Source organism: Rattus norvegicus, chromosome 15 (genome assembly GCF_036323735.1).
Source record: "Rattus norvegicus strain BN/NHsdMcwi chromosome 15, GRCr8, whole genome shotgun sequence".
In the NCBI taxonomy this organism is placed as follows: domain Eukaryota; kingdom Metazoa; phylum Chordata; class Mammalia; order Rodentia; family Muridae; genus Rattus; species Rattus norvegicus.
In genome coordinates, this window is record NC_086033.1 from 60430950 (window position 1) to 60456284 (window position 25335).

Below are 25335 nucleotides of genomic sequence, written 5' to 3' on the forward strand. Positions count from 1 at the left end.
AAATGGATCCCAACATGCCCTGATGATGACCAAAGAAATTTAAAAACCTTTGTAGATTTAGGAAGCTCTGAGACAAATCTATTTCCTCTGGCCCCTTAGAAAGCTCTGAGACATGTATATCTCCCTCTTGGGCCCTTAGGAAGCTCTGAGATATGTATATTTCCCTCCAGCCCCTTACGAAGCCCTGAGACATGTGTATTTTCCTGTGGTCCCTTAGGAAGCCCTGAGACATGTACATTTTCCTCTGGTCCCTTAGGAAGCCCTGAGACATGTACATTTTCCTCTGGTCCCTTAGGAAGCCCTGAGACATGTACATTTTCCTCTGGTCCCTTAGGAAGCCCTGAGACATGTATATTTTTCTCTGGTCCCTTAGGAAGCTCTGAGACATGTATATTTTCCTCTGACCCCTTAGGAAACAGACATGTATATTTCCCTCCGGCTCCAACCTGTACTCTTTGGTGTCTACTTGTATCAGCCTAATCCAAGGCAAACTCATCTAATCCAGGCTGAAACAAATACTAGGCTGAAAATATCTACAGAGAAAGTAGTGGCTTAAAACCCCAAGGAAAGCTTTGGAGATCTTTGGAGGTCACAGAATAGACAGTCACTCCAATTCAGGTACAGACTCCTGGGCTCTGGCCTGGAACCAATGAACTAACATTTTTTAGGGTAAGGCCTAAATGTGAGTTTGAATATGTCCTATACAATTAGACATGGAATAATCTAAAGACCTGGATTTCTATAACTAAGTTTGGCAAAAAAATTCTCTTAAAGGAACATTTATCACTAAGGACATCTTTCTGTAGTTCACGAATAAGAGAAATTGCTCGTTTTTACAGATATCTTAAAGAACGGACCACGTCACACAACTTCACTACCTGGGCAGATTATTCTGGTGTTGAGCACAGGGAGGTTTTCTTTGGTGGTGGCCATAGCTGGACCAGCGACGGAATCAATTTGGGAATGACCACGGCTTGCCTGGGCATCAGGAGACTGAGGTGTGGTTTTGGCTGTTGACAAAAATCCAGATTAAAATTGGCAAAAGAAACCGGTATAAAATTAAACAAAGCCCTTCTAAACTCAAGACACACAGCGACAAGCAATTGCCTACTTAAATTCAGTGAGTAGAACTGAAGAAGTTAACTCTATTTACCTTCACTGTCAGTTTACCTTCATTTTCTTGGATCATATGGAGAATATCGGAGATATACTGATCTCTGGTTTTGAATAGATGCTACCAGAGCATAGATACCTACTGTCATTAAAAGCCAATAATATGCTTAATTTGAATGTGATCAACTCACATTTGATAAATAGAAATCTTAAAGCCTGGTAAGTGCTATGCTGCATGCTGCCCACATTTCCCATTAATCATGGATACTGGGTCCACGATCATATTTAAGTGTCATGACTCCCATGTGAACGTATGTGAAGCAGGAGTTAACACAGCCTTCAATTAATGGAGACACTTGGCTGGACTCAGATCTGGGCATCACTCAACCTTCAACAGAAAAGCTGCTTCTTGCAGTAGATGAAAATTAACTAGGCCCACAACCAGACAGTGAACAGATCGTGAACAGCTTTGGAGCGTTCAGTCCTCGATGAGATGTCTTTATCAAACGCCTCCTCAGAGAGCTCGGGGAACTATGCAGAAGAGAAGGCAGAAGATTCTAAGAGCCAGAGGTGGTGGACAGCTCCAAACACTGTGTTCCAGACACGACAGGGCAGACACACACATGAACTCACAGAGGAGACATCATGTACACGACTTGCATGAATTCAAATCAGACAAACTAGCAGGATCAAGAAAGAACGGTAGTTGCAAAGTCCTCCTCTAATTAGGAAGCTATTTGTAACCGATAACCTTCTGGGACAGGCAGAATCCGTGTTGTCCTATGGAGCATCCCTGGGTATATCAACCATACTCCAGGGCAGGCTCTAGGCCAACACAAAACAGAACTCCATGGATTTGTGTGTGTGCTATTTTGCTTGTTTTATTTGTTTGTTTGCTTGTTTTGGTCTTTGTTTTCGTTGGAGGAGAAGGAGGGAAGGATTTTTTTATTGGGGGGAGGAAGGGAGAGAGATCATGAACTTGGGTTGGTAGGGGGTTAGGGAGGATCTGAGAAATTGGAGGAGGGAAAGAATGTGGCCAAGATATATTATTTGTAAAAATACTTTAATAAAAAAAATTAAAATCTAGGAAAGATATCATTTATCTTCAAATAAAACTAATATACCTTCCTTGCAATCATTTGTTGGAAAGATGACATGCTCTGAATGGTTTTGTTCTGTTTTTGTAAAAGCTACACACAGTTAAAATATCCAAGAAAATATCAAAAAGCAAGATTTAATTCCATCTACCAGGAGGCAAGTTAATGGAGGAAAAACAGCACCTTGAACTAATCTAGAGGCCAGCTACAGGTATTAAAAAAGAACAGTCGTCATTAAATTTAATTTAAAAGTACACTAAAACTTAATTATCCTCACTCTCCCTTAGAGTAATTACAAACTTAACTGTATTAATCTTGCATGTATTTTCTCTGATCAAAAACAGTGCAGCTGCATGCAGGGAAGAGAAGAGAGCCACGTGTGTGACGTGTGTGACGTGTGTGACGTGTGTGACGTGTGTGTGGCGGATGGGACTACTGGAGCTAATTTCTAACAACTTTGGCTGTTTACCTCGATGAAAAGCAGAGAGCACAGCACTAAGATCAAAGCTCCCCTGCAAGGAATCAAACGGGTGCCTCATGCATCTTCCCGAGTCCGGCGCCACCCTGAACACATTAATACACTGTATTTCTCACATCTCAGACACTGATTGCATAATCTAATAATGACACAATACGGATGATTCAGTTAAGATAATAGAAGGAACACATCAATTGCCAATGACTTTCAGTGAGTTCGATTATAGGCAAAATTGGCGTCAAATGTGGCAAGATTAAAGACTTTCCTAAATCTAGGTTTACCTCTGTATTTAGTACCCCAACAGTATCTTTCCATTTCCCCTCTACACAATGGACGTGTGGAATCTATGAGAGTATGGTAAGGTGGAATAATGGCTGACTGGAAGCCATGGGCAAGAGTGTTCACCTACGGAAGAGAATAGACATGGACGCCATTGCTAACCCTACGATAGCCAGGAGTTTAAATCACAGGCCTGATTACCAACTTCACAGATAAAATACAGCGGAGATGACAGAAGAATTTAACAGGTGGGAGTGGGGTGGGTCCAACTAAAAATGGTGGAAGGTCATAAAGATGAGGGGAATTATTGCAGTTAAACTTGAAAAGAAACTCAGTTGTTTTCGCAACATCAAGATGTGCTCAACGAGTAGCAGGAATATCTATGTCATCGCCTTACAGAAAACATCTGGAGTTTGTCCAACACATTTTAAGACAGACACTGACCAAATGGATGCAGCCAGAAAAATGAATAATTCAAAATCACCAAATTACAGTCTAGCGGAAGAAGCTAAGAGACACCAGATATGGAGGAAGACATCGGATGTATCAAGGGGTCTTTACAGAATCATTTAAGGACTGCCATAGGGAAGAAGGGGGAGATATGGTCCCAGAAGACAGATTTAACTTGGCATTGGTAAAATGCCATCTGGGAAATTAACTCTCGAGCCAATCATCAAAGCACCATATAAATGCCCGGAGTTCTTACTGCCTACACTACGACACATAAAACCCACTAGTACCCTCCTTCGCGGGTTGAATTTTAAGGGAGAAAATGTAAACTTATGATAAAGAATAGTCTTCTAACAGTTACAGCCAGGCACAAGAGAGAAACATATTAGAACTGAATGCCCTGAAGGTTCAATGACCATCTGGAAAGCGAATATAGGAATTTGCATGCAGACATGTATGTTGACTATCTGAACTTTACTGAACCGAATTTTGATTCTTCTTGAGAGTTTTTAGTACAATCAAACAAATTTTCTCAAAACAACAATAACAACAACAAAAATGATAGAGAAAAGCACTTATGAATCACTGCACAGCAGACACGATTCTGGGCACTTTTGTATAATAAGTCAACCTTCATCACAACCCAATTAAAATAGTATATGATCATCCTCATTTTTAGTTAAGAAAGCTACAGAAAAGTGTAAAAAAAATCAGTCCAAGCTTGGAAACAAAATGCTAACGAATTTTAACAAATAGTTCTCTGATACACTATCCTGACTTTTCTTGAGTATATTATAATCATTTTCCTACTACCTCATGTCATTAATATTTAAACGTCTGTCTGTCTTACCCAACAGTAATTGGAAACGTTCACTTATATCATGTGAAATACTAAAAGGACAAATTCGTTTCCTATCAAAAGCCAAAAGGCAGGGAGACAGTTAATAATCTTCAAGCAGCAATATAATAATTTCTAGGCAAAAATAATTTGGTAGAGACAGTGTTGTAATTAGAAGACTTTTGGGGTTTTTTGTCACGTGGAGAAGTTTAATGAGAGAAAAGTAATAGAGAAGAAAAGTGGCTGGCCATGGGCATGTGGAGAGGGGGATGGGGAAGTGGGCAAAAGCAGCGAAGAACAAAGAGCGAGAGGTGGGAAGAGGGGAGGAAGAGAGTGTAAGAGAGGGGGTAAGAGTAAGACTTTTGGTTTTAAAGCTTAACTTAGCAACAAGCATTGGTCAATCAGCAAAATATAAGGCTCTGTTGAATCCTTCAAAGGCCAAGCTTGATGCAGGGAAGGCCAACAATGTTCTTGCAATTTCCCAAGGAACCTGAGAGCAACCCCAGGCTCCAGTTTGGAAACTTGGGTATTTCTTCTAAGACACTAATCATCTTTAGTCCCATAACACTTAATTTAATGTTGGTCTCTAGATGTCTCTTAGATCTCACAAGGGATATAAGAATACTCGTCAAACTAACTGATCTGTTACCATTATTATTTTAGTGTTCATGAATAACACAAATTGCTCACAGGCCTTTAGAAAAATAGAAATTCAACAGTCCATTTCAAACTTGAAAACTAAATGCAAAGTCGGTTGTAACTGATTTTCAAATGACATCATCACTGATTTTCAAATGACATCATCACTGAATTCCAAATGACATCACTGATTTCCAAGTGATGTCATCACTGATTTCTCACCAGATAACGACTCTTTCGTGTCATCCTCTTTAGCTTCATCTGCTTCTGTATCATAGTCACAAGATGGACTAACTGGTTCACAGGGCTGCACTGTCTGCTCATCCATAACTTTAAGTAGTAAGAAGGGAAACAGACTTGTGTAAGTGGAAACAAAATGAATTCATATAAAGATATGCTTAGGAAAGAAAAACTAAACCAAGTACCAAGAGAAATTGTACATTTACAAAGCAACATTACTTATTAACAAAATTGGGAGTGATGTCTGTGGATACTGGAGAGTCTAAAAACTAAATAAATTTTTTATGGTTACATATTTACTAGACTAAAATTATAGATGAACTTAAATCAAAATACAAAGCCTGGTTACAAGTCACACACCTGGAACTGGATTCCCAACATCAGCCATATTTCAGTTAACTTTCACCTGGCACTAAAATTCTAAGAAGCGTGTACATTACACTCATATAGAAGTTTAAATCTAGGGGCCGCAGACATGGCTCAGTGGCTGAGAGCACAGACTGCTTGCGCTCACACTGGGTCTCAGAGTCCACAATGGGCAGCTCACAAGTGCCTGCTTCCCCCATCTCAGAGGATCCAGTGCCTTTGTGGCACCTATTCTGCCACACACACACACACACACACACACACACACACACACACACACACACACACCCATGCATGCATAGAAGCAAAACTAAAAAGTAAATCTTTTAAAACGCAAAGATTTATATACTATTAAAATTTTAATGATTTGGGGATTTATCTCAGTGGTAGAGCACTTGCCTAGCAAGCGCAAGACCCTGGGTTCGGTCCCCAGCTCCGAAAAAAAAAAAAGAAAAAAGAAAAAAAAAAGAAATCGATATTATTATAATTTTATTATCAGCAGCTATAAGATTGATTTTAAGAAGAAAGGCCGATAAAGTAAAAAGATTCAGAATTTTAGACTTGTTCGGTAACTATTTTTCTACTTAAGTTGGGATAGAAATATTACAACTTCATTCACTTCTGAAGTCTTAGTTTACACGTCACGGTGACGCAGATCTTCACTACTGGAGTTAGACAACGTCTAAGTACGTATTCCCTTTAGTGGACTTATCGTCCTCTATCGTGTCACGAGCCTCGTTTGTAAATGTGGACCACATCCGAGCACTACGCACACTGGCTATGCTCGCAGCGCAGGGATGTTGCGGGCCTCTTCGAAGCTAATTTTGTGTGTACCTTTTCCAGCTTCTTCAATGACTTGCCTCACTGCTTTCTTTAGGCTGTTTGCCCGCAGCATTATTTCCCGGGGCTTCACGGCTTTCTGGGAGGAGGGTTTCCCAAAGTCATTCACGAGCTGGTCCTTGCTTTCACCCAAGGACTCCTCACTGGCGGTGTCGGTGTCTTCTTCAGGGATTGCAGGGCCGACCCCTGGAGGAACTCGACTGGCCTGGGAGTCTGCGTGCAGGGCTTGGAGCAGCTGCTCAAGCTTCTCGTTTAGGACCGAGCACTAAGAAGACAAACAAAATATCAGTGACGGTGACAAGCGAGTACACAAGTATCAGCAAGGGTGATGGGGAAGAAATTAAAATATATTAGGTTGGTAGATAATGAGATGTATTTTTATGTAAGATAAATCTTTAACCATTGGGAATAAAAACATCAATATTCAAGTAGCTATAGTCTTTTATTCTGTAGACTTTTGTTTTAAATATTTACTGAAGACAGAAAATGATCTGAGTGGCTCTTAATGTATAGAACTGCTTGCTATTAGCTGACTGATATACATCTATGACATAAATGACTGAAGCCACTCTTATTGACTCCTACTTCAAAATCACTAAATGCAGTGTCAGATAGAAAGTCTTCTTGGAACAATTTTTTGTGTATATGGGAGTTTTGCCTGAATGCATGCACGCATACATGTGTGTGTGTGGTGCCCACAGAAGGCGGGCGGAAGAGCATCTCAGGTCACCTGGGACAGGTGCTCTGTGACCCATCATGTGGGTGCTTGAAACCAAACCTGGGTCCTCTACAAGAGTAGCAAGTGCCCATAGCCCCTGGGTCATCTCTCCAGCCCCCACAGGTTCAAAGTTTTACAACCTATGAACTGCTTTTCTCCCTTAGAATGCAACCAATACTAAGTTGAAAGATATACAATATACAAAGCACCAGGATTTCCTATAAAGTTATTGACTTAGCGCACACTTTTTAACACCCTAAGTTGCGGGCATGGCTAAGCTGAAGTCCTATTTTGCAAAGAACTGAAGAGTGCCCACAGGACTACTGGGTCCCAGAAAGATCATGAAGGAAACTGTCCAGGAATGAGGAGGGGAAAGAGGAGGGCTATAGAGAGGCAAGCACAGAGGTCTTGTTTCTCTCTGCTTGTCTTTTTTTCTACAGGAAAAGAAACATTTGGGGACAAAACTGTTACTGCTACCACCAAGGGATGATCACATTAACCACTTCAACCTCCACAGAATTCCTGTCTGTCCTCCTCTACTCTATTTCTCTGTCTGACGAGAAGCCAAGCAAAGTCACAGGTGAAGGACTTCTGAGACAGAAGTGTGGCTAAACCAGAGTCCCTGCTGTCTGAAACTCTCCATAGGGAAGGGAACGAGTGAAGCACGCAAAGGCTTACGTCAATGTTGCTTTCGAAGGTACCTAAGAAGACTGATGGCTTTTACATGTTATCTCCATACTCTGCGCCTTTGCTGGAGGTTTCCTCAGTGTAAGAGCCCTTTGGTGGAGTCTTTAGTCTTACAGGAAGAATCATAACAAATGGGGGCTCAGGATGGTCAGCGACGTGAGACACCACATTAACACCCCTCCCTCACCCTCATGTCTCAGGGATGGAAGATGGCTTAAGGAGGGGCAGGAAACATGTGAGAGCTGGAGCACAGGGAGGAGTGGTGTGGAACGGTGGCCTCCAGGCACGACACGGCTGCTGCACCCATGGACCCACAGCAGCTGTGATTACCCACACAAGCCCTGCCTAAGATCCGCAGCTAAATATTCCAGCATCGGGGAGGGGAAGGGGTTCAGGAGGTCCCACTCCTCGGCTAATGGGTTATTGACAGCTGATGACTTCTGGGGGAGGGAAGCTCATTGGTTGGATTTCCCCATTCCTCAGTGGATGACTCCACACCCATGTCCATATGAGTGGCACTAACTGTGGGATAAAAATAATAATTATGCGAGGAAGACCTGAAATTGGAATGGAGAGAAGCTGGTGGGGGGAGAGAGAGCGGCGGACATGATCAACACAGTGTACATGTAAATAAAACTGTCAATGACTAAATAAAAATTTAGAGGAAAAATTTATTTCCACTTTCTTTCTCTTCCACTTAATCCCCTAGGACAGCAGGAACCTAAGGGACAGAAATCCTTCCCATGCCTTAGGCAAAAAGAGCCTTCTGTGAGCTTTAAAAGTAAAGATGTTGGCTTGTAAAGTCTGTATGCTATTCTTACCTTAGCGTCAGAAAGCTCATAAAGGAGGAAAAAAGGTTGTAAAGGTATGGAAAAAAGGTCACGAAAGAAACAGAACTTAAAGGAGAAAAGAACTTGAGTCTAGAGAATGGAGAGATCCGTGCTGGGAGGGAAATGGGTCACCAGCGCTTGTTAGATGTGTAAAGCCCGGCCTCACCCAACAGGACCATGGGTCCCCTAGAATCCTGGCATGGCAGGCTGACTGCATGTCCCTTTAAGATGTCAATCACAGAGAAGGGGATCTGAAGACAAAATCTTGGCTTGCTGGATACTTCCAGTGGCGCCACGGTGCATATTTAAGGATAACTATAAACTAGAAGGTATTTTCTTAAACCCTTACACCTAAATAAACACCATTGGTTTCTTTTCCCTTTAGGTACTTTGTCAAGAGCACACCAAGGCAATCTTTACAACACAGCTCGGTGCTCATAATATCAAAAAACAGCTCGCATGCCCTTGGTGTGTGTCCCTCTTACTTTACTGGCCACGGCTTCAGCTACTACTGTATTTTCCAGTGTTCTGTCCTGTGCCTTCTCCACTTTGGCAACAAAGTCCTTCACGGTTTCACAGAGTATCCTTTGGGGAAGAGAAAATGCTCCGTTAGAGCCTGTGTGCTCTCACGTACAAACGTAGTTAAAGGTAAGGAGGAAAACTCAGAATACCCGGGGTCATTTTTACATAGGACTGCACTCCATCAGGGTGACGTATCTTAGATACATTGACAACTTTTACGTGAGAAACAGATAGACAAGTAAGCCTTGCTTTCCATACATGTAGTAAGGCTGAACCAGACCATCCTCAAATGCTTAAGTAAGCCATAAGAACTGTCAGGTCCCTTAAGGTATCTCCCACAGCTCTTCAGTGTCTCCAGGATCTACTGATTTACTGACCTACTAGTACATCTTGGTAGCACACTGCTACCTGAAGGACAGAGAAGTTGTGTGTATTGGTTACCAACCGATCAGGCACTTGAATTCAGTTATATTCTCTGTAAACCCTTCCACCCCCCACTTAAGATAACCAATACAATAATGCACAACCCTAATTCCATTTAGGTCTCATTAGTGTCAGCAATCCATGGCTGACTTGTTTGTTTCTTTTAATTACATTTGGTTTCTTTGCAAAAGAAATGGACTAGAAAGAAAAATAATGTGAAATGCATCTGCCTCTCAAAAAGTTGTGCAATAAACAGCCAGCGGAATGGCATATACGGATAGATTAGCTTTGGCAAAAAGTGTACATTGATAGAAACATCTTGAAAGTTAAACATTTCTATCATTGATATAGTAAGAATTTAAAGAAAAGGAGAAATATGCTCCCCTAGTGGTTTTTCTTCTATTAAGTTCACAATTTTCTCTGGTCGGTGAGAAACAGCAGCATCTATAGACCTTAATACTACACAACCAAACTATGTGACAGGCACAGGGCACACACATACGCACCCTCTTACAGTCCGGACTTCCGAACAGGTCGTGCAGGTGCATTATTTCTAACCATTTTCGTTTTCCTTCTTGCTTAGGGGTTAGATCTGCTGGCCATCTAGCCCTCGGCCTGCTTCCTGGTGCAGGGATAGAACCCATGTCTCACGTGTGCTAAGCAAACCCCAGCCACTGAGCTAGAGACACAGTTCTCTTGGAGCTGGCTGGCATTTCACATTCCGGTTTCTGGTCTCTACTTTAAAATTAAAACAGTACGTGTCTATGTGTGCTTGCATGTCATGCATGTATGTGTACCACACTCATTTAGTGTCTGAGGAGACACGTATCAGACCTCCTGGGACTAGAGTTATTAATGGTTGCGAGCTGAGATGCGGGAGCTGAGGACCTAACTAGAGTCCTCCGCCAAGAGCGGCAGGCTCTTAAATGCTGAGCCATCACTCCAGCCCCTTAATTTCTAATTTTAAAGCAAATTAAGAGAGCCTAGCTTACCATTGACTAGAGACTCCTTCATGTACTTCCTATATAATTTTCTTCTTTGTTAATGTATAATATACCTTATGCATAATGACATATGATGATGTCAGTTTATTATAACCATTCTAGTACATGCCCTAACAGAAGATCCTCTGTGAAGTACTCCTCAGAGCAGACACTGCCACTCTCACCAGCTTGTATAACTCCAACCTAGAATTCCACCTTGCCATGACTGTAATGGTTTGCCCTAATTTCCTCCTGGGTTTGTAAAACTGCACATGTCAGAGGGCTGACCGCTGCTGTGCTTGTGCTATTGTCTCTGAGTGATGGAGCCTTTCAGTCCATCATTGTAGATGGGAAAGGGGCAGGCAAGGTTTCCTACCTCAATTCCCCCACATCTCTGAGGTGGAGAGAGGCTGAGGGAACAGCCTGGTTCTATGTATCACAGCCTTGTGTCCACAGGGCTGATGATTGATGTGCAAATCAAGAGAGTGCTTGATGCTCAAATTGTGGAAATAATCAGAAGCGTTCTGCCTTATGGTCCTATGGTTCCACATTACAAAAGGAACATAGGACATTTATATTCTGGAGGAAAGAATCTAAGAAGTGAATTTAGGGTAGTAAAATATGTACTTCAGGTGGGCCAGGTGGTGTGGGTCTGGAATTTTATCTAGTTGATGCAGGAGGATTCTAGGTTCCAAGACTGCCTGGAATACAGTGAGTTCCAGTAGGTGTCTTAGTGAACTTTCCTCGGACACGCATTTAATTCATAGATCAAGGCTGGCAAAGTCAAATATCTGCTGAGGCCAGGGGACTAACAGGGGGGTTGAACCCAGGACAAGAGACAAGAATTGCTGAGGGCTGAGTGGTCTGAAAGCACATTTCTGTATGCAACACAACTCATTAAGCAAACACAAACCAGCCAGTACCCATCTCTGCCTCAAGCACAGTGGTCTACGGCCTGAAGCCATTTCCCCTTCCTGTCGGTCAGTGCTGTTTCCTGTTTGCTGAGGATGCATCCTCAAAAGCAGCTGTCACTCCATTTGTACTTCTGATACAGGTGCATGTGATTTATAATGACTTTTTGTGATTTTTCTTCATTACAAATTAAGTATGTGATAATCAAAACGTGTGTTTTCCTTCTGGTTTTCCACACCCCATTCTTCCATCCTCTCTCTTTGCTTCCTTCGTGACAGCACTGTGTTCACTGAGCAGGATCGTCAAGGGCACTCCTTTGTTTAGGAGTGGAAACTTGAGCTAGCAGAAGCGAGCTGACCTCCTTGCCATGCAAGTAAGGGATACTTCAGAAGTACATTTGAGATCCCACATTCGGGTAACATCGGGAGGCTTTGGCTCCGTGTTTGGAATTAAGTAAAATCTGATGGCTTTGATAAATTATAATTATGGATTTTAAACACACCAAGAGATGCCATTTTGGAGGATCTCACTATTTTCCCTTGGGTGATGTAAACAGTTGCTAAATAAAAAAACATATGTGTGGGAAAGAATAAATTACAATGAGGTAGGATTTCTGTGTTATAATTGATCATTGATAATTTGCAAATAGACATTTAAATTCTAAGCACTTTTTAATACTTTCATGACAGAATGGTTCAAAATAAGCAGCAAAATATATTCTCTTTAGGCTCCATGCAGATGCTAACATGACTAAAACTCCAGTTCAGATTATTATCTAAGAAAAATCGCCAGGAATGGTGTCACCGTCAGGAAATACCTTTCCTCTCACGTTCTCACGTAACTAAGTACCTTTTCACTTCAGCCCCACAACTCACTTGGCAGACGATATGACCACCGCACGTTCGTCGGAATTGAGGATTTTCGTAAGGTGATTTGCAACAGAGTCTTCATAAATTGTCATCTGGAAAAGAAACCCCTAAACTATATGATTGCTCTTGGTGTCTATACAACCCAGTCATGATTGCTTCAGAAATGCACGCTTCATGACACTTGGAAACAGGGCAAAGGCTGTCGTGAAAAATTAGTTATGCAAAACGAAAATTTCCCTGACTCCCATTTTTACAACCTGGAGTTCTTTATATGCTTAGGAAATCCAATTAATGTTCCATTGTGTTTTTTTTAAATTACATGAGTGACTTATATATAAATATAGTATGACTGAAAGAAGTAGTGTTTAAAATAAGTTTACTAAAGGCCAGGCCAGCACGTACCGAACATGGGGAGAACACTAGAAATGCAGGTAGAATAGCCCGGTGACTGACAATCAGTTTCTCACATACCTGCAGAACGCAAACTGAAACCACACCCACAATGGCTAAAATGCAAACAGCAGCTAGTGGAGCCTGCCAACAGCACAGGGGATGGAAATATAAATCTCTCCTACATAAAAGCTGACGGTCCTAGGAAGCTGCTGGGCAATGTCCGTTAGACCTGAACACAGGCCCACACCAGAAGACCGAGAAACAAGTTCTACACACACACCCCAAAGAAACGGACGTGTGTTCCCCAAAAGACATGGGCTGGGTGGGATGCTCACACAGCGTCGGATGCAGTGCATTTGTTCCATGGAAACACTACAGGGCACTGGGAAGGAGTGAGCCCCAATTACACAACAGCCCAGATGCTGGGTGGATAGATCCAAAGCAAAAATACATGCAGAATGATTTCCATTATATAATCTGCTTTTCCATTCTCCTAAACCAGAGTCTAGACTAGTAGAGTGAGGAGTGGTCATCTGTGAGAAATGTGTGGCGGTGCTTACAAGGGCACGAGAGGGGCTTATCAGGCACTTCATGCTGTCCTGTGGTTTGGGTGTTTGTTACATAGGTTTGACTAATTATAAAAATGTCCCGAGCTATACATCTAAGATACTCATATTTTTCTGTCTATATACTATACCTGTCACAAAAGGCTTTTAAAAATGCGATTGTGTAGCCAAATGTTGTACACAACCATAAAACTATATAAATAAATACCTCTTAGACCAGTGGTTCTCCACTTTCCTAATGTTGCGACATTAGGAAGTTTAATACAGTTCTTCATGCTAAATGACCCCCAACTACAAAATTACTTTCTTGCCAAATCAAAACTTCAAGTTTGCTATTGTTATGAATCATTACGTAAATATCTGATCTGCAGGATATCTGACCCTATGGGGTCACAACCCATAGGGTGAGAACTGCGGTCTTGAGAGAGTGAAATACATGGCATTGCCCAATGCCCTCCATCTCCTCTTCAACTGGACTGAACCCTTAACATCCATCAAAAGAACACAGCTTCATGATGTATAAAAGCATGCACACTACTTAACAGCCTCACGTACAGTCTCTGTTAAATGTTTTCTTCATATGCATTCCATGTCATAAACTTGGGATTTCCCAATAGAAATGATGGCCCCGTTCAAGCCAGTCAGTTTCCAGTGTGTGCTCGCCTTGCCCCGGCTTCTTTTCACCCCAAGTCTATTCACACACGCCTGGAATTTCAGTGACTATTCTCCTCCACAGTGCCATTCTGGCATCTTCCCAAAGAAGTCTCATTTTAAGTTTATGGTCAAATCCACCAGTAGCTAATTTTCAATGTCTACCTCATCTCCTTCAAGTGCAGACCACACCTGGAGAAGCAATTCCACACCAGAGTAGCTATGTGTCTGTCTGCCCATCTGATCTCTCGGCTTGACTACAAGAATCTCTTTCTTTAAAGATCAGGAAAATGGAAATGCGTCCTTGAAAATGCAAAACGGAGCAAGATTCTTCAGAGACGAGCTTATTCTGTTCACTGCAGGGTGGGTAACATATGGGATGGCCCCTAATGCTATGAAGGGATGCGTTCATTCATGTCATTGATTAATTTATTAATTACTGTAATTTAATTAGTGCTGCCTGAAGCTTGTGTTTATTTGTTCATTAAGGATAATTATAGATAAAAGCACACCTCTCTCTGAGGAAGAAGATACTTCTTATGTCAAAGGACATAATTTACAGATGCCACAGTTTAATCTACTACAGTGTCACTTAGCAGGGTCATGACTTCCTCTGTTCATTTTGGGAAAAAAATTAGTGACTAACGAAAAGTGTTACTGGGAAGACTGGCCTTCAGAAAAACAGGCTCTACAGGCATATTCAGATAGAATTACATAACCGAGAGTCTTTCTGGAAATTAAACAGTAAACACATTAACCTCGGCAGTCGAGTCTCCTCAGGTGACGGGCCTGTGTTTTCCATTTCATATGACTCTATTACTTTTTCATATTTTAGAACTTTTTAAATATTTTCCTATCTGAAAAATACACCAATCTTCTCTAAGAATGCTCCTGTTTCAGCTTTGACAAGATAATAATTTTTCCCAACGGCAAAACAAAGATTTCAGCTCTAAAGAGGTGAAAAATAGGCTGCGGTAGATCAAAGGGCCTTAGTGAGTCAGAGCGAATCTCCTGGAAGCTAGATTGTCTCATATTTCCACTGCCCTGGGGTTTAAACATGTCTGAAGATGTTAGACATTTGTGTCAGCAGCAGCGATAGAGGGGAGTGAGCAGTGCTTCTTCCTTTGCTTGCCCTGGATCAATGGGCTTAACGTCCCTTCAGAGAGCAGGCAAGTGGGAGAGAGAAACTGCATGATCTTCCAGTCATGAGTACTGGAACATGGGAGGGGCTTAGAGGACCTGGGCGGACACCTAATAATCAAGCAGGCACTCATGACCCATGCAGAAGATGAGTGAGCCTTCACTAGAGGCTGCTATCTGCTGGCCTCCAGGGTCACAAGAACAGGACCTTGCATGTCTGATGTCCTCCGAGTACCAGGGCCCATGTTACAAACTGGTAAGATGCAGGAAGGTCGGTGACTTAGGGTCATGGTCACAGAAGGACTCTAACTTTGATCCTCACAATCCTTTGCTTTGGGAGAGAAGACTAGAGGCAGGCAGTGACACTATGAAACAAGCATGTCACCACTGCCCTCTCCGCCGTCCGTCCCCAAGAGAGCCCATTTCAAACAGTCAGTAGATAAAAGATTAGTCTTACATAGAATTCTTCAGTCGCTTCTGCAGGCTCAGGAAGTACAGATGCCTTTGCTGGCAGTTTGAGTTCATAGGTCATTATGCTCCACCTGATGGGAGAAAATCCTTTGGTCTAAAACTTGAGTCTTTAAATTAAAACTTTAAATCTTAATAAACTTTCCCCTGTCACAAACAAATAAACATACATACATACATACATACATACATACATACATACATTTATGGCATATAGTTTTATTCTATCTTAAATGGAGGATGGGACAGAGACAAAATAATCCCAGAAAACATTGGATTCATACATAGCTTATGATTTCCATTCTACCATTCTCTTTCCAGTTAGAAATATCCAAACACCAGGTCACAGAAGGAAGTGCTAGCCACGGTTATGTCTTACTACTCTAGACACAATGCAGCGTAGCTCTTTATTTTCTCGTCCACTTTCTAGATAAGGCTTATTGTAAAGTACTAATTAGTATGTGTTGTGCATGAGCCAAAACCCAGAATTCTAACACATAATGTCCTAGATTAAATAAATGCCTATTACTTATGAAAAGAAAACACTTATTCAGCAACTGCTCCTGGCAAAAGAGATATGAGAGAGAGAGAGAGAGAGAGAGAGAGAGAGAGAGGGGATGTGTATATGTGTGAGTGTGTGTGCGCATACCTATGAAAGTGTATGTGTGTGCGTGTATGTGTGAATGGGAACATGTATGTAAGTGATGAAAATGAGGTAAACACTCCTTAACTTAAGAAAGAGTAATTTAAACATGAGATGAAAGGAAATTATTTACAGAAATAATACTTAATTCAAGAAAACTTATCCCAATTATCAGTAAGTAATTATTATGCATTACTAAGTGGTAATTCCAAATGTTGAATCGTTTGAAAAAGCAATCAATGGGATAATTCCAGATTAATATTTAAAACAATTTCCAAATTTGGAGAGAATAAGGAATAAGGGGGCAGAACATTATTATAGTCTAACAAGTTGAGAGAGAAGGATTTCTTATAGATAAAAAAAAAGGGGGGGGGCTGGGGATTTAGCTCAGTGGTAGAGCGCTTACCTAGGAAGCGCAAGGCCCTGGGTTCGGTCCCCAGCTCCGAAAAAAAGAACCAAAAAAAAAAAAAAAAACCCAAACTTCCCCAATAGGCATTTATCACTTAGACTATGTGAACTCAGCACTTACTGTAGCTACTGTTCAACTCTCCATCCACACAGACTGGCTTCATAGCTACAACAGCTGCTGTGAAAGCATGAGGACTAGAGTTCAGATCCCCAGAGCCTATGTCAGCGCAGGGGAGGAATGCTGGCCTGCTTACAGTACCACAGGAAGAAGACAGGAGCTGGTTAGCGAGAGTAGCCATCTCAGCTAGCTCAGGGTTTAAGTGGGAGACCCTGCCTCAATGAATAAGAAATCAAGAATGATTCCAACAAGTTCAGACTTCCACATACATGTACAAATACATGTGTACACTCGTGTGTGCACACATGTAACCAAAATAAGACGTTATAAATATGATTGTATGTATGTAATTTTCCATCCATTACTCAACATATATGTGTGTATATATACATATATATAACATGTATATACACACACACATATTTATATGCTGAATATCTCAAAGCAAAGGAACAGCAGGGTCTGCATACACAGAGTCAACAGGTTTCCAAATGAGGCACATGGGCTAGCACAGAAATTAGAGATCATACAAACACCCAAGAAAGAGAAAACTGCAACTAGAAATGTAAAAGCCAACCTTCTGGGGCTGGGGATTTAGCTCAGTGGTAGAGCAATTGCCTAGCAAGTACAAGGCCCTGGGTTCAGTCCTTAGCTCTGAGGGGAAAAGTAAAAATACAAAATAACAAAAAGACCAAACCAAACAAAACCAAAACAAGGTAGCAACCTTCTTATAGCTGAACTACTTCTGTAGTCAAAAGACAAGAAGTGGGAAAGGATTACACCTAAAAAAAACCTTACAGGAGAGCTTCGGCTAGGGTTGAGGTGCGCATTAGCACTGACTACAAGTTGGTCAGGGCTTCTCTGGTGCTTGTGTGCTTTGAGGGAGAGACTGAATCCAGACTGGAAGTCTGAGCCTACACCCTGTTAAAACACCAGCCCCACTGCTGGCAGCCCTACTGCTGGCTGCCCACTGCTTGTTGGCTACGTGACTTTGATGGTGTCAAGAACAGAGAGGGAGAGGTTTGCTCACTTGGGGGACTGTTGTGGCTGCAACACAAAATGAGTGCTACAGAATGCCAGGCAAACAGCCAGAGTTCTTCCTACTCTTCCTGTCTCCAGAAGCCCTTGTCTGATCTTGGTAAAATAGTCATAATGACACTGTTATGAACCAAGTCACAGTGCGGCTATAAAGATCAAGTAAGTATTATTGAAAAGTATAAATAACACAACTACTGAATTGACTTTTCATCCCCACCTTATGGGGCCAGGGTCACCCGTTTTTCACAAACAGTAAAGCCACAAAGAAAACAAAATGATTCTAATAAAGACCTTTAACCCGCCACCAGGAGATGTGGGGGAGTCGGACCACGGGGGTGCTATTTCTCAGCTAGCCACTTGGGGGAGTGAATCTCTGGAAAGGATTTCCTAGGCTGCAGCAAGACAGCCCTTTAATTCTGTCTCAAAAGGAGGCATTTGAAATACTGTGTTGGGGCTGCTAAGAGGGCTCCAGAGTAAAGGCTTTGCCACTCACTAAGCCTGATGGACGGAATTAGATCCCCAAAAAAATCACATGGTTCAAGGAGAGAACTGAGTGTCAAAAGACTTCCAAGTGTTCAACGTGACAAATGCAGGAACACCCACATGATTAAATATTTAAAAAGCCTGAGCAAATACTCTGTGTTGTTTGGGAAGCAAAGCCCCGAATCATTTAGGAAATTACTTACAGGTGTGTTCTCCCCCACCCTCAAAACTGATTTTATTTCATTCAAACCCTCCGTTACCCTCTGCTTTACTAAGGTAAAAACTGCTGAATACTGTGTTTACGATCTACAACTGCTGTCTTAACATACATAAGTCCCGAGAAGTAACCGGGACACCTGAGCTAGTTAACTTACCCATCACTTTTCCTTTCTGTCTCTGTATGTGAATATAGGGAGTAAGTGTGAGTGTGTGTGTGTGTTCAAGTATGCATTGTGCCACAGCCTGTGTGTAGACGGAGAGCTGAGGAGAATTTGGTTGTTGGTTCTTGCTTCCCACCTTGTTTGTGATTGGATCTTGTTTGCAGCTTATATGTCAGGAGAGCTAGCCTGGAAACATCCGGGAACTCTCCTCCTCCGTCCTCCCATTTTGCCAGAAGGAGATGCTGTATTGCAGACGTGCTACTGCACCCAGCTTTGAATGGGCTCTGGCAAACCAAACTCAGGCTTCACAGCAGGAGCACTGAGCCACTTCCCAGCACCACTGCTTTTTATCCCCCCAGTCTATCGTTCCTCCCTCCCTCCCTCCCTCCCTCCCTCCCTCTCTTCCTTCCTTCTTAGCCGTGGAGATTCTGAATAGACCCCCAGCCCAGATTAAAAAGCATTATGGCCCAACTGAGTATCCCCATCATGCCATTTTGGATCCATACAGGCTAAGGTTCTGCCATCCAGGTCTATTTTCAATATGCTCTCACAGAGGAGTCAAGCACTACAGCGTGACAGACAAGGTCACCACATCTGAGGCTGGCTCTCATCTAAGGATAATTGCATTTTGACTGGTGGCTCCCTGATGTTTTCAGGGAGAGCCCCACAGATGGCTAATCCTATCAAAGTTGTTTTGATTCATGAAAGCTCAAGTCTGTAATGATATTTTGCTATCTGACTTGTACTCTTGGGGTGGGGCAATTACGACTTATTGAATCTTGTTGTTCCCTTAACCCAAATTCTAAATGCCTTTACCACAAGCTGTTAGGCTGCAAACACTATGGTTTCTGCTTTATAGATGTCCTTTCAAAATGGGGTTGGTGCTGAGGAGAGGAGAGGGGAGGGGATAGAGGACAATGTAAACAGTGGCAGGTCCTTCAGCTCCATGAGTGTTCCTAATTCCCTCTCTCTCTGGGACTAGATTCATGTTCTCCCTCCCTCCCTCCCTTCCCTCCCTCCCTCCCTCTCTTTCTCTCTCTCCACAAGCTAACAGGTCTCATTAATCCATTATTAGAAGCTCCAGCTGCAAAGTTAACCTTTTAGCTTTCTGACTTGAACAGTGATTAAAAGTAGTTGGTATCCCCAGGCACGGTGGTGCACTCCTGTAATACTGGCACCCAGAGACAATAAGACAGGAGATCTCAAATTTGAGGTCCATCTAAGTTATGTAGGGAAACCCTATCCCCAAACCACCACAAAACAAAAATTAGTAACTTCACAGTCATCCACATTTAAATAAGGAATTCATCGAAACCATTTCTTCAGCCTTTTGCCATCCATCCATCCATCATTCAAAGCATCTTTTATTGAATTTACTTTGTGCAAATTCTATTCAGGATCTCAAAGATTAATGAACAAGACCAGGAATCTTGGACTTACTACAGTTACTAAAATTATAAAAAAATCAAATAACCTCAGGTTGACATTTTCAGAAGAAAAACTTCTTTTACCTGTCCAACATCTTGGTGCTGGCTCGTTCCAGCTTCTCTAGTATCTGAGGGAGCTGGGTGTCGTCGTCATAGGACCCTCCCCAGCCAAGAACTCGAGCAAGGTCATTGCCTGTACCCAAGGGCAGCACCCCAAGCTGGCACTGCAAAAGAACGCAATGGTAACACTTTGAGGGAAGTCGGGGAGCAACGCCTGGGGTTCGAGGCCCATCTCAAACACGCCAGCGCATACTTGCCTGTTTATGCAAGTTCAGTTTGTCAATCTCTGACAAAACCCAGCCTACACTTCCATCTCCTCCACAGACAAGGATCCGGAAGTTGTCAAACTTTTGGAACAATCTCAGGCTGAAAGTAAAACAGTCATTTTCAGTGTTGAGTACATAAAAAGCACGTTCTCCAATTACTGTTCGTTTTATATGCATATCTACATCCATATTAAATATAAGAGTGTGTATGTAAAAATTAACTTGAGTGCCATAGTTAACTGAGAAAACTTTTGAATTAAAAGAAAAAGTTCTGTGCAGAAATGGGGATAAATTAGAAGAAAGGGGGGAAGAAGACCAAGAAGAGCGAAAGTGGAGCAGAGCCGGGAATGAGAACGGAAGGCCAAGCAGACAGCGGTGTGTGGCTTTGCCATCGTATACATGTCACCTTCTGAGGACTTACAAACAAGGGAGACGCATCTCAGAGGTGTGGGGACGTTGGGCTGCACCTGCCAGCCCTCACCCATGCCTGACTCTTGGTCTCCTCCCTTCTCCCAGCCGCAGGCCTTCTTCCTTTGACTTCTGTCTCCCTTTATGTCATTCTGTCCGTATCCCACTGACCCCTAGTAAACCTTAGGTCCTGGGCCAACAACCCCCAGGAGTCACACAAGGAGAGACAGACACTCAAGAGGCAGAGTCACAAGAGAACATACCACGCCCACAGAAAAGCCACACACGGGCCCTGAAAGGGGTGACGTACCCTAAGGCATATGTATCCCTCACAATAAAAATGTCAGGCAGTTCACGGTCATTCTTAGACTCTAAGTTAGACAGCATCACAGGACGGTCAAAGGACGGTCAACAAAAGTCCCTTAGCATTTATCGAAGTCAGCCCAAGACCCTTCAGGGCTGAAGTACTAGACAGACACCCTTTGGATAAGTCATGCACTGTGTGTGTATTGATATAAATCTGAGATAGTTTTCTATGAAGATAATTTTCTGACATTAGTTGGTATTTTACATCTATGCAAGTTTATGTGATGCACACTTAAAATGTTTTTATATACATTTTTGAACTCGAAAGTTATACCAACAAGTGTGGGGTGAGATAAGGAAGCTCTATAGCATCAGGAAGTTCTGTGTTAAAATCTCTAGTTAAGGAGCACAACTTTAACCCCAGCACTCAGAGGGAAGAGAGGCAAGCTGTCCCCTGTAAGTTCTGGGCTAGCCTAGTTCTCACAGACTTCACACAGGGCCTCACAGTCCTGCCTCAAAAAACAAAAACAAACCACAAATAATGAGAAAGTTAAGCCAGAGACACAGCTTAATGAGGAGGGCTTGCCTAGGAAGCGCACGTCTATTAGGATTCAGTCACCAGCAGCATTCACATAGAACAATGCTAAACCAAAAGCTGACAAGGCTCCAATGTAGGAAGGCGTGAGACCAACAAAGATGTCTAAGGGAAAATGTCATTTTCTGGGTTTGTGTGGTTGGTTTGGTTTTTGGAGACAAGGTTTCTCTGTGTAGCCCTAGGTGACCTGAACTCTCTGCGTAGACCAGACTGGCGCGGAACGCAGAGCTCCGCCTGCCTCTGCCTCCCAAGGACTGGGTTTAAAGCTGTGTGCCACCACCGCCTGGCTTGGAAATTAATTTTCACGAGCAGAAGAGCCAGGCACATCTCAGGCTTAAAACTGGGTTTTACTCAAGTAGGATTTGTCATAAATGAATGAATTACCCTAAATAGGGCCCTCCGTTCATTAAATCAAACACCTGAGCCGGGTTGAGCAACTGTTTAAAGCGACGAAGGAACTTCACTCCCTGATTATCCCCGCTCTTAGAGTTGACGAACACCAAGAGGGGGCTGACACAGAACGAAAAGGTTGCTCGGCAGAAACCTGCAAAACAAGCCCGGGACAAGATTAATATGCACTTCCTCTCTCTTAAATTATTAACAGGCATTCAGAAAAAGGGAGAGAAATGGGTAAAAACAAGGAACCTTCCTTACCGCTCCACACCAGGGTCATGTAGCTCCCCCTACTGAACTAAGTTACTCGCAATATAAAACTCATGTTTTAGGACATAACTTTGCAGTGAAAAACCACACCAGAGACAATAAGTACCTCAATCATGGAGTGTTTGAAATGGACCACCAATCTTACCAACCTTTATAAGGAAAGCAATGCTAGGCTATGCATTCACAGTTGTCAAATAATTCATGCCCATACTCGGTATTCTACAATATTCTATTTGTTCTTTGCAGAGGTCTGAGAAAATACTTTAAAATGTGTAATGAGTGAAAGACATATGGGGGCAGGGAGGGTTATCAAGAGCACATCCCCTGAGCCACATCCACATCCACAGCTGTTAAACGTCTGTCATGAAGCTCGGCAGAAGACTAAGAGGACACACTGCAGAAACCTTCCGTAACGTGGCTTGTGGAGAAGGAGGTAATGAACACCCCATTCTAAAACGGGCGATGTCAGAAAGTCTCCGGCACTTACAGTTAAGCCTTGCCAGAGTCTAGAAATAGTGAATTCATCTAGAGGAGTACAGACTCCTGCAATGAAATTACAGGAGAGCAAATCTTAATAGCAGTCCATGCTAATGGGCAGTTTCAATTATGGTGAGAGAACACACACAAATTAACCTTCCAGGAGTTCAGTACCAACTCACGATCTTCCTTCATTCGTTGGGATGTATAAAAAAAAGAAAAGAAAAGAAAAAAGAAAGAAAAAAATCTGCAAGTCTTGTGCAGGGTGATCTGGCCAATGTGTTAATGGATGCCCTACAGCTTCTGTTTCAAAATACCGTTTTGGCTGGGGATGGAGCTCAGTGGTTGGACCCATGCTTAGCTCTTCAAGATCCCGAGTTTCATCCCCAGCAATTCAAGAATCAATTAATTAAACAATCAAATATACCATCCAGCATTTATAAAAACTGACCAGAACAGCCGATTACAGTTTACCATAGGAAATTAAATCAACATTAAATACGCCAGAAACACACGCACTTACACCACTGCTACATACCGTCAGAGTCTGTGCTATTCAGTGCAATTGGAGGGATGATGGAAACTTTACACTGGCCTAGTGGACAGACAGGATGGTACACGTCTTTGCAGGCAGTGTGTACCTGACAAATAAAACAAAGAAACCTTCAAGAACTGTAAAAAAAAAAAAAAAAATGAACCAACGCCATTCCAGGTTATAAACGACACCTACAGACCTGTTTGTTCAGGATCAATACCATCAGAACTGCTAAAGGCACATGCACCCTTCTGGGAAATAGGCTCGCACTGTACGTGAGACTCTGCCCAGAGCAGTCCACTCCTGTGGTTATCTAAAGTAAGCGCTATTAGTCAGGCATGCCTGGTGAAGGGAGTCAGGAAGAGATGAGGAATGGCGAGAAGGGAAATACAGAAGGGGAAGAGAGGGAGGGAAGATGGAGGGACAGTATCTCAATGTCAGGGTCATAAAATGTAATAAAAATAAATAAGATCTGCCATGTACAAGCTCTTTTTCGCAGTGATCCCACAACCTTCTAGTCTAACTTCTCTTAGGTCACGCGTCTGTGTGTGCTGCCACTGCTCAGCCAGACCACCGCCCTGCATGGCAGAGGAGAGAAGCAGAAGCCTCTCAAGCCAACTTGAGACATTCCGAGTGGTAACACACAGGGTCACTTCACCGTGGAGGAGCCTGGCTGCTCACAACAGCTCCTGTGTCCACCTACAGAACCTTTTAAACGTGTCGGCTAGTTAAGCGGATGTTCCACAAACACTTACTTAAATATGGCTTTATTTGATTGGTCCTTTAAGAAATACATGCATTAACTAAGCCAAACCTTCCAGGAGGATAATTAAAAAGCCATAAAGATTTTTATTCTCCTGATGACCTATTTGGGGACAATTCTCAACCATGACATAATAATTAACAAAAATGTGTTCTAGAAAAATTAATGTGCACAGATAGTTCTGAGGGTGCTTTGTTTTCCAGGACAGGGGTTCTCTGTGTAACTCTGTCTTTGAACTTGCTCTGTAGATCAGGCTGGCATCCAACTCGGATGTCCACCTGCCTCTGCCTCCTGAGTGCTGAGACTAAAGCATTGCTTGGTCAGATAGTTTAAAACTGTGTGAAAATCGTGGAGCAGCACAGAACGAGATCTACACAACGCTGCCTGGGGAAATCAGGGCTAACGTTCACAGACACTGTTACGGTATATGATGGACCACGTGGGTGGTCGACATTCAGGCTTTGGATGGGTTCTCGTTTGCTTTGTTTGGCCCTTTAGATGATGATGGTAGCATGCACTGGGGACCCTCATGTGCAATGTCCTCAGCCAAAGGCAAACAGGAAGCACACCATAAATGATAGAGTGTAGGAAGGATGAGGCCAAAAGTGCTTTCCCAAGGGATGGCGAAAGAGGCCGGTCTGTGTGACAGACACAGGATAGGGCAGAAATAATTAGGGTGAGAGCCAGGGAAGAACAGGGAAAGAAAGACATTCCACAGCACCACCATGCACCACCTGGAACGGCCATGCCACTCTCTACAATTTCTCTACACGCAGAACTCCTCAAGGGCAGTCTCCTTAGCGCAGACTGCTTAAAACTACTGACTGTGTACAGTAAGTGCATGCTCCCTGCAGATGAAGAGAGGCACAAGCCTCTCTGAAACAGCTCATCATATGTCGATGAGCTTTCAAAGAGTTAGAAACAGACAGCTAAGCCCCAGAGAAGAGAAGCGGCAAGAAACGCACAGCGGACAGAGGCCGCAGGAATTGGGAGGCGCACTAGACCCCAAAAGGAAATGAAGATTTGAAATGTAGGTTGTGCCAGGAACTGTAGGGATGGGGAGAGGCTGAGAGCACTGGCCTTTCAGTTCCCAGCACAGGTAAGGGGCTTATGACCTCCCCAACTCCACTTTCAGGGAATCTGGCACCGCCTTCTGACCTCCATCAGCACCAGGAGCGCACACACAGTGCACATACAAACATTCAAGAACATACCCACACACAGAGAATGAAAATAATGAGCTGTAGTGTTCCTTTAAAACAA

The 25335-nt window shown here is 42.8% G+C and overlaps 1 protein-coding gene across 10 annotated transcripts in view; it reads right to left on the reverse strand.

Moving 5' to 3' along the window:
• Dgkh (diacylglycerol kinase, eta) overlaps positions 1–25335 on the reverse strand; it is a 169499-nt gene that overhangs the window by 40671 nt on the left and 103493 nt on the right. For all 10 annotated transcript variants that reach the window (NM_001427603.1, XM_039094036.2, XM_063274439.1 and 7 more), the window contains 10 exon segments: positions 879–1010; positions 5117–5224; positions 6335–6605; positions 9061–9160; positions 12291–12376; positions 15492–15576; positions 20084–20223; positions 20317–20425; positions 22019–22178; positions 23313–23415. In NM_001427603.1, coding sequence (NP_001414532.1) covers positions 879–1010; positions 5117–5224; positions 6335–6605; positions 9061–9160; positions 12291–12376; positions 15492–15576; positions 20084–20223; positions 20317–20425; positions 22019–22178; positions 23313–23415 — 1294 coding nt within the window.